Genomic DNA, 9,320 nt, shown 5'->3' on the forward strand with positions numbered 1-9,320 from the left:
TTTCTCTCTCCCCCCCCCGTGTCTCTTTCTCTCTCCCCCCCGTGTCTCTTTCTCTCTCCCCCCCGTGTCTCTTTCTCTCTCCCCCCCGTGTCTCTTTCTCTCTCCCCCCCGTGTCTCTTTCTCTCTCCCCCCCGTGTCTCTTTCTCTCTCCCCCCCGTGTCTCTTTCTCTCCCCCCCCCCGTGTCTCTTTCTCTCCCCCCCCGTGTCTCTTTCTCTCTCTCCCCCCGTGTCTCTTTCTCTCTCTCCCCCCGTGTCTCTTTCTCTCTCTCCCCCCGTGTCTCTTTCTCTCTCCCCCCGTGTCTCTTTCTCTCTCCCCCCGTGTCTCTTTCTCTCTCCCCCCGTGTCTCTTTCTCTCTCCCCCCGTGTCTCTTTCTCTCTCCCCCCGTGTCTCTTTCTCTCTCCCCCCGTGTCTCTTTCTCTCTCCCCCCGTGTCTTTCTCTCTCCCCCCGTGTCTCTTTCTCTCTCCCCCCGTGTCTCTTTCTCTCTCTCCCCCCGTGTCTCTTTCTCTCTCTCCCCCCGTGTCTCTTTCTCTCTCTCCCCCCGTGTCTCTTTCTCTCTCTCCCCCCGTGTCTCTTTCTCTCTCTCCCCCCGTGTCTCTTTCTCTCTCTCCCCCCGTGTCTCTTTCTCTCTCTCCCCCCGTGTCTCTTTCTCTCTCTCCCCCCGTGTCTCTTTCTCTCTCTCCCCCGTGTCTCTTTCTCTCTCTCCCCCCGTGTCTCTTTCTCTCTCTCCCCCCGTGTCTCTTTCTCTCTCTCCCCCCGTGTCTCTTTCTCTCTTCCCCCCCGTGTCTCTTTCTCTCTTCCCCCCGTGTCTCTTTCTCTCTTCCCCCGTGTCTCTCTCTCTCCCCCCCGTGTCTCTCTCTCTCCCCCCGTGTCTCTCTCTCTCCCCCCCGTGTCTCTCTCTCCCCCCCCCCCGTGTCTCTCTCTCTCTCTCCCCCCCCCGTGTCTCTCTCTCTCTCTCCCCCCCGTGTCTCTCTCTCTCTCTCCCCCCCGTGTCTCTCTCTCTCTCTCCCCCCCGTGTCTCTCTCTCTCTCTCCCCCCGTGTCTCTCTCTCTCTCTCTCCCCCCCGTGTCTCTCTCTCTCTCCCCCCCGTGTCTCTCTCTCTCTCCCCCCCGTGTCTCTCTCTCTCTCCCCCCGTGTCTCTCTCTCTCTCCCCCCGTGTCTCTCTCTCTCCCCCCGTGTCTCTCTCTCTCCCCCCGTGTCTCTCTCTCTCTCTCTCCCCCCGTGTCTCTCTCTCTCTCTCTCCCCCCGTGTCTCTCTCTCTCTCCCCCCGTGTCTCTTTCTCTCTCCCCCCGTGTCTCTTTCTCTCTCCCCCCGTGTCTCTTTCTCTCTCCCCCCGTGTCTCTTTCTCTCTCTCCCCCGTGTCTCTCTCTCTCTCCCCCCGTGTCTCTCTCTCTCTCCCCCCCCGTGTCTCTCTCTCTCTCCCCCCGTGTCTCTCTCTCTCTCTCTCCCCCCGTGTCTCTTTCTCTCTCCCCCCGTGTCTCTTTCTCTCTCCCCCCCGTGTCTCTTTCTCTCTCCCCCCCGTGTCTCTTTCTCTCTCCCCCCCGTGTCTCTTTCTCTCTCCCCCCCGTGTCTCTTTCTCTCTCCCCCCCGTGTCTCTTTCTCTCTCCCCCCCGTGTCTCTTTCTCTCTCCCCCCCGTGTCTCTTTCTCTCTCCCCCCCGTGTCTCTTTCTCTCTCCCCCCCGTGTCTCTTTCTCTCTCCCCCCCGTGTCTCTTTCTCTCTTTCCCCCCGTGTCTCTTTCTCTCTTTCCCCCCCGTGTCTCTTTCTCTCTTTCCCCCCCGTGTCTCTTTCTCTCTTTCCCCCCCGTGTCTCTTTCTCTCTTTCCCCCCCGTGTCTCTTTCTCTCTTTCCCCCCCGTGTCTCTTTCTCTCTTTCCCCCCCGTGTCTCTTTCTCTCTCTTCCCCCCCGTGTCTCTTTCTCTCTCTTCCCCCCCGTGTCTCTTTCTCTCTCTTCCCCCCCGTGTCTCTTTCTCTCTCTTCCCCCCCGTGTCTCTTTCTCTCTCTCCCCCCCGTGTCTCTTTCTCTCTCTCCCCCCCCGTGTCTCTTTCTCTCTCTCCCCCCCCGTGTCTCTTTCTCTCTCTCCCCCCCCGTGTCTCTTTCTCTCTCTCCCCCCCCGTGTCTCTTTCTCTCTCTCCCCCCCCGTGTCTCTTTCTCTCTCTCCCCCCCCCGTGTCTCTTTCTCTCTCTCCCCCCCGTGTCTCTTTCTCTCTCTCCCCCCCCGTGTCTCTTTCTCTCTCTCCCCCCCCCCCCGTGTCTATAGAATGACCTGCTGGATGTGGTGGGGAGTATTGACCTGTCCAAGAAGACCGTCAAGAGAATCAGGATCAACTTTGTGTTTGCTCTGGTCTATAACCTGGTGGGGATCCCTATCGCTGCTGGTGTGTTCATGCCTGTTGGTCTGGTTCTCCAGCCATGGATGGGTTCTGCTGCCATGGCCCTGTCCTCTGTCTCGGTGGTGCTGTCCTCTCTACTACTCAGATGGTGAGTTACCAGACCAGGTGCCAGTTTCCCATCAAGCTGTGGTATTTCTGTGTGTTAGCTCTCCTCGGCACCTTAGTAACCTGTCTAGGACTGGGGTGCCGCTAGCACACCCCCCCCACCCCCACTGAAAAGGCAGAGCCGCGAAATTCAAAAAAAATATATTTTTTAAATATTTAACTTTCACACATTAAAGTCCAATACAGCTAATGAAAGACACAGATCTTGTGAATCCAGCCAACATGTCCGATTTTTAAAATGTTTTACAGGGAAGACACAATATGTAAAGATGTAAATCTATTAGCTAAACACATTAGCATAATCCACCATCTTTTCTTTGTCCACCAACACCAGTAGCTATCACCAATTCGGCTAAACTAAGATATTGATAGCCACTAACCAAGAAAAAAGCTCATCAGATGACAGTCTGATAACATATTTATGGTATAGGATAGGTTTTGTTAGAAAAATGTGCATATTTCAGGTAGATGTCATAGTTTACAATTGCACCCACCGTCACAAATGGACTAGAATAAATACAATGAGCAACGTGTTTACCTAACTACTAATCATCAAACATTTCGTAAAAATACACAGCATACACTAATCGAAAGACACAGATCCTGTGAATCCAGACAATATTTCAGATTTTCTAAGTGTCTTACAGCGAAAACACAATAAATCGTTATATTAGCATAGCACATGTGCAAACATTACACCAGCATTGATTCTAGCCAAAGAGAGCGATAACGTAAACATCGCCAAAATATATTAATTTTTTCACTAACCTTCTCAGAATTCTTCAGATGACACTCCTGTAACATCACATTACAACATACATATACAGTTTGTTCGAAAATGTGCATATTTAGCCACCAAAATCATGGTTAGACAATGAGAAAAGTAGCCCAGCTGGTCAGAAAATGTCCTGCGCCACATTTGACAGTGATCTAGTCGTATACATAAATACTCATAAACGTGACTAAAAAATATAGGGTGGACAGCGATTGATAGACAATTTAATTCTTAATACAATCGCGGATTTACATTTTTTAAATTATCCTTACTTTTCAATACAGTTTGCGCCAAGCGAAGCTACGTCTAGCAAAATGGCGTCATAAGCGATTAACAATTTTCGACAAACACGATTTATCATAATAAATTGTTCCTACTTTGAGCTGTTCTTCCATCAGTATCTTGGGCAAAGAATCCTTTCTTGGGTCTAATCGTCTTTTGGTCGAAAGCTGTCCTCTTGCCATGTAGAAATGTCCATTGCGTTCGGCATGAACTGGAACCGTGCCCAGAGATTCACAGTGTCTCAGAAATAAATGTCCCAAAATCGCACTAAACTAAAATCGCACTATAAATTGCTATAAAACGGTTTAAATTAACTACCTTATGATGTTTTTAACTCCTATAACGAGTAGAAACATGACCGGAGAAATATTACTCCCTACACTAATGCTTGGAACAAGTGCGGGTCGGTGGCCACCGCGCGCCTGACGCAGCTGGAAAAGAGTTCCTACCTACAGGTTTTTTTTCATTTATAGTGGCTGTGATTGGGCAATCGACACTATTCAAATCGTCATCACGTAAAGGCATCCAGGGGAAGACGTAAGCAGTGTCTGTATGCTCATAGCAATAACAGTGGCCTTAAAACTGACTCCAGATCAGGGGCCAAAATGTGTGAAATCTGACTCTGTCAGGGAAATTGCTGTAGAATGAGTTCTGTTCCACTCAGAGACAAAATTCCAAAGCCTATAGAAACTATAGACTGTTTTCTATCCAATAATAGTAATAATATGCATATTGTACGATCAAGAATTTAGTAGGAAGCCGTTTAAAAAATTACACGATTTACATAAATAGTGACAACAGCACCCCCTAGCCTCAACAGGTTAATCTAAATCCAGCACTGAACTACAACTTGTAGTGTCTTAGTGTTTCTCTATCTAACTCTTCTCTCTCTGTGTTTGTAGCTACACTAACTCTTCTCTCTCTGTGTTTGTAGCTACACTAAATCTTCTCTCTGTGTTTGTAGCTACACTAACTCTCTCTTCTCTCTCTGTGTTTGTAGCTACACTAACTCTCTCTTCTCTCTCTGTGTTTGTAGCTACACTAACTCTTCTCTCTCTCTGTGTTTGTAGCTACACTAACTCTCTCTTCTCTCTCTGTGTTTGTAGCTACACTAACTCTTCTCTCTCTCTGTGTTTGTAGCTACACTAACTCTTCTCTCTCTCTGTGTTTGTAGCTACACTAACTCTTCTCTCTCTCTCTGTGTTTGTAGCTACACTAACTCTTCTCTCTCTCTCTGTGTTTGTAGCTACACTAACTCTTCTCTCTCTCTCTGTGTTTGTAGCTACACTAACTCTTCTCTCTCTGTGTTTGTAGCTACACTAACTCTTCTCTCTCTGTGTTTGTAGCTACACTAACTCTTCTCTCTCTGTGTTTGTAGCTACACTAACTCTTCTCTCTCTGTGTTTGTAGCTACACTAACTCTCCTCTCTCTGTGTTTGTAGCTACACTAACTCTCCTCTCTCTGTGTTTGTAGCTACACTAACTCTCTCCTCTCTCTCTCTGTTTGTAGCTACACTAACTCTCTCCTCTCTCTCTGTGTTTGTAGCTACACTAACTCTCTCCTCTCTCTCTGTGTTTGTAGCTACACTAACTCTTCTCTCTCTGTGTTTGTAGCTACACTAACTCTCCTCTCTCTGTGTTTGTAGCTACACTAACTCTCTCCTCTCTCTCTCTGTGTTTGTAGCTACACTAACTCTTCTCTCTCTGTGTTTGTAGCTACACTAACTCTTCTCTCTCTCTGTTTGTAGCTACACTAACTCTCTCCTCTCTCTCTCTGTTTGTAGCTACACTAACTCTCTCCTCTCTCTCTGTGTTTGTAGCTACACTAACTCTTCTCTCTCTGTGTTTGTAGCTACACTAACTCTTCTCTCTCTGTGTTTGTAGCTACACTAACTCTTCTCTCTCTGTGTTTGTAGCTACACTAACTCTCCTCTCTCTGTGTTTGTAGCTACACTAACTCTCTCCTCTCTCTCTCTGTGTTTGTAGCTACACTAACTCTTCTCTCTCTGTGTTTGTAGCTACACTAACTCTTCTCTCTCTGTGTTTGTAGCTACACTAACTCTCTCCTCTCTCTCTCTGTGTTTGTAGCTACACTAACTCTTCTCTCTCTGTGTTTGTAGCTACACTAACTCTTCTCTCTCTGTGTTTGTAGCTACACTAACTCTCTCTTCTCTCTCTGTGTTTGTAGCTACACTAACTCTTCTCTCTCTGTGTTTGTAGCTACACTAACTCTTCTCTCTCTGTGTTTGTAGCTACACTAACTCTTCTCTCTCTGTGTTTGTAGCTACACTAACTCTCTCCTCTCTCTCTCTGTGTTTGTAGCTACACTAACTCTTCTCTCTCTGTGTTTGTAGCTACACTAACTCTCTCTTCTCTCTCTGTGTTTGTAGCTACACTAACTCTCTCTTCTCTCTCTGTGTTTGTAGCTACACTAACTCTTCTCTCTCTGTGTTTGTAGCTACACTAACTCTTCTCTCTCTGTGTTTGTAGCTACACTAACTCTTCTCTCTCTGTGTTTGTAGCTACACTAACTCTTCTCTCTCTGTGTTTGTAGCTACACTAACTCTCCTCTCTCTGTGTTTGTAGCTACACTAACTCTCCTCTCTCTCTGTGTTTGTAGCTACACTAACTCTCTCCTCTCTCTCTGTGTTTGTAGCTACACTAACTCTCCTCTCTCTGTGTTTGTAGCTACACTAACTCTCCTCTCTCTCTCTCTGTTTGTAGCTACACTAACTCTCCTCTCTCTCTCTCTGTGTTTGTAGCTACACTAACTCTTCTCTCTCTGTGTTTGTAGCTACACTAACTCTTCTCTCTCTGTGTTTGTAGCTACACTAACTCTTCTCTCTCTGTGTTTGTAGCTACACTAACTCTTCTCTCTCTGTGTTTGTAGCTACACTAACTCTTCTCTCTGTGTGTTTGTAGCTACACTAACTCTCTCCTCTCTCTCTGTGTGTTTGTAGCTACACTAACTCTCCTCTTTCTCTCTGTGTTTGTAGCTACACTAACTCTTCTCTCTCTGTGTTTGTAGCTACACTAAGCCCAGCGCTGAGCTGCTGGAGTCTCGTCTGGGCAGTCAGAAGAGAGACGCTGCAAGCCTATCAGACGTCAGCGTACACATCGGCATGGGCGAGCTGCGCCGTTCCTCCCCCAAGCTGAGCCTATTGGACCGCGTTGTTAACTTCAGCCGCGCCTCCATCAACTCCCTCCAATCAAAGCACTCCCTGAACAGCATGGCCCTCAGCGAACCCGACAAACACTCATTGCTGGTGGGGGAGGCCCCCTGCGAGGAGGAGTTTGTCTGAGGCTAGGTTATGCTAAGCTACTCTAGTCTACGCTAATTTAAGCTTGGTTTAGCCATTTTATGCTTGACTAGGCTACGCTAAGCTAACTTAAGGTAGCGAAGGCTAAGTGGGTTACGTAAGTTAATTGGCCCATCCATCTACACAGGTGCCCCCAGGGTGACATCTTTTGACTTGAAAAAGCCTTTCTGTTGCCCCACACCGTCTGACTGACAGTGTGTGCACTCCAATGGGTGCCTGGGAGGGCTTCATGTTCACTCTACCGCTGCCTGTGTCTTTTGTCAATGGCCACTTGTACCCTCAGGGGAAGGGGTCTTACACTGGGGTCTTATAGGAGCTCGGACTCTTTGTCCAGGGTGTTAAGAGCTTCAGCTGAAAGACGATGCAGGTGTCATTAAGAAGACTGCACTGCAATCTTTTTCTACGTGCTTATAATATGAAGGTTTGCAGAGACAATCTTTTGACATTTATCCAAAGACACCCTAAAATGGTGCCCCATGTTAAAGTGTACTTAGTGTGACAAAAAAACAAAAATCCTTCTGAGGCAGCAGAAGTGTATTAAATATACTGTTGTATATTATGATTGTATAATTAAGCAATGAGGCCCGAGGAGGCGTGGCATATTTACCAATATACCACGGCTAAGGGCTGTTCTTACGCACATTGTAACACGGAGTGCCGGGACACAGCCCTTAGCCGTGGTATATTGGCCATATACCACAAACCCCTGAAGAGCCTTATTGCTATTATAAACTGGTTACCAACGTAATTAGAACAGTAAAAATAAATGTCATACACGTGGTATATGGTCTGATATACCATGGCTTTCAGCCAATCAGAATTCAGGGCTCAAACCACCCATTTTGTAACGAGAGTATTTATATTAGCCTTATTTAAAGACAAAAACAATTATCACAGTACTTATTTGTACTTTGTCATATTTTCCTTGGAAAACGAAGGAATGTTGTTGAGGATGTTTATGTTTGTTAGAAACCTATGTTTCCAACATAAACATTGTTTTCTCAAATTAGGATATAAATATATATATATATATATACAGTATGTGAGTAATCATTTAAGAATGTACTGTATAAACTCTAAGGATCTCTTACTGCAGAATACTCGTGTAACCATTTGTACCAGTAAACGTTACTCAAGTGCCAATTGTATACTCAAAGTCCAACACATTCCAAAGATAAGGCCGTGCTCAGCAGGAGTCTGCAGCTGATTGGCTCGTCTGCTTTACCACACTCTAATTTATTGACTGAGTTTCTCGAAGAAGAATTGGAATTGCATTTTTAATGATGTAATTCATTGGATTAGTAACACAGACCTGTGTAGAACAGCCAAGAGTCTGTTATTGAATGTCAATTCTTCACTGTGAATGAAACAACCGATGTTACATGGTAGAAGTAATATGTGATTGTGTGTGTGTGATGGGTGGAGGGGGGCCACCAGGAGGACGTGGGGGGCACCGGGGGGGGCACCAGGAGGACGTGGGTCAGTAACATCTGGGTTTTTGGTAGATGCACCACACAAGGATGACTGAAATAGAGTTCTAAAGTTGATTTCCAAGTGTCATTCAAGACTATATTGCTAGAGACACTATGAAACACCCAATGTGAAGCTAGCAGGACAAGAAGGATAGGAGATTGTAAGTCCTCTTCATTCATATTGCGGTCATGACTGATCATGCCAGAAGGTCTGCTTGTTAGTTGAACTAGTAGTGGCTTGTCATCTGTGTTTCATTCATCTGAGTTGCTGTGCTTTTCAACATGATGTAGTTATGCAACACAATGTAGACACATACTGGTTCCTCCACATTAGATGCCAGTTTCATTGTGCTCTTATATGCATACCATAGTGTCAGTCAGTACATGTATCTAGCTATCCAGGGGGGGGGGGGGGTTGTGTGTGGAAGGCATCCAGGAGGGGGGGGGGGGGGGGGTTGTGTGTGGAAGCTATCCAGGGGGGGGGGTGGAAGCTATCCAGGAGGGGGGGTTGTGTGTGGAAGGCATTAGTGTTTCAATATAGGTTGTCTGTATAATTATCTTGGAATAAACTGCTTTGACCTTGTTCTTCTGTTTATGTTAATTTAAACACACAGCATCATTCTGACCCATCAAATCCACTTGATTTGCTTTTTAAATGGATAAAACATTCTTACTGCAGTAAAGTGCACTATGGTGGAAAAAATATCTGCTGTGTCTAACCTTGACCAGTAGATGGCAGTAAGCAACCAGTGGTTTTGCCTGTCTGGGTTTGAATGAGAGATGATGAAAATGTTATATTTATGTACTTTTTCATATTTTGTTACATGGAGACTAAATAACCCCTGGTCAGGTCACATGGTTAAGGCTCCAGGACGCTGACAGCATCCGATGTCACAGGAAGGCCAAGATCATCAAGGACCTCAGCCACCACAGCCTGTTCACATCGCCACCATCTAGAAGGTGGAGACAGGACAGGTGC

At 46.5% G+C, this 9,320-nt stretch overlaps 1 protein-coding gene across 5 annotated transcripts in view; it reads left to right on the forward strand.

Moving 5' to 3' along the window:
- The window catches only part of LOC129858465 (copper-transporting ATPase 1-like), a 43,981-nt gene extending 35,209 nt beyond the window's left edge, over positions 1–8,772 (forward strand). For all 5 annotated transcript variants that reach the window (XM_055927717.1, XM_055927718.1, XM_055927719.1 and 2 more), the window contains exons 22-23: positions 2,255–2,475; positions 6,578–8,772. In XM_055927717.1, the coding sequence (XP_055783692.1) occupies positions 2,255–2,475; positions 6,578–6,851 (495 nt within the window). In that variant the 3' untranslated portion in view covers positions 6,852–8,772. The remainder of the gene's footprint in view (positions 1–2,254; positions 2,476–6,577) is intronic.
- Positions 8,773–9,320: the final 548 nt, after the last annotated feature.

The sequence above is a fragment of the Salvelinus fontinalis genome, chromosome 6 (genome assembly GCF_029448725.1).
Source record: "Salvelinus fontinalis isolate EN_2023a chromosome 6, ASM2944872v1, whole genome shotgun sequence".
NCBI classification, from domain to species: Eukaryota; Metazoa; Chordata; class Actinopteri; order Salmoniformes; family Salmonidae; genus Salvelinus; species Salvelinus fontinalis.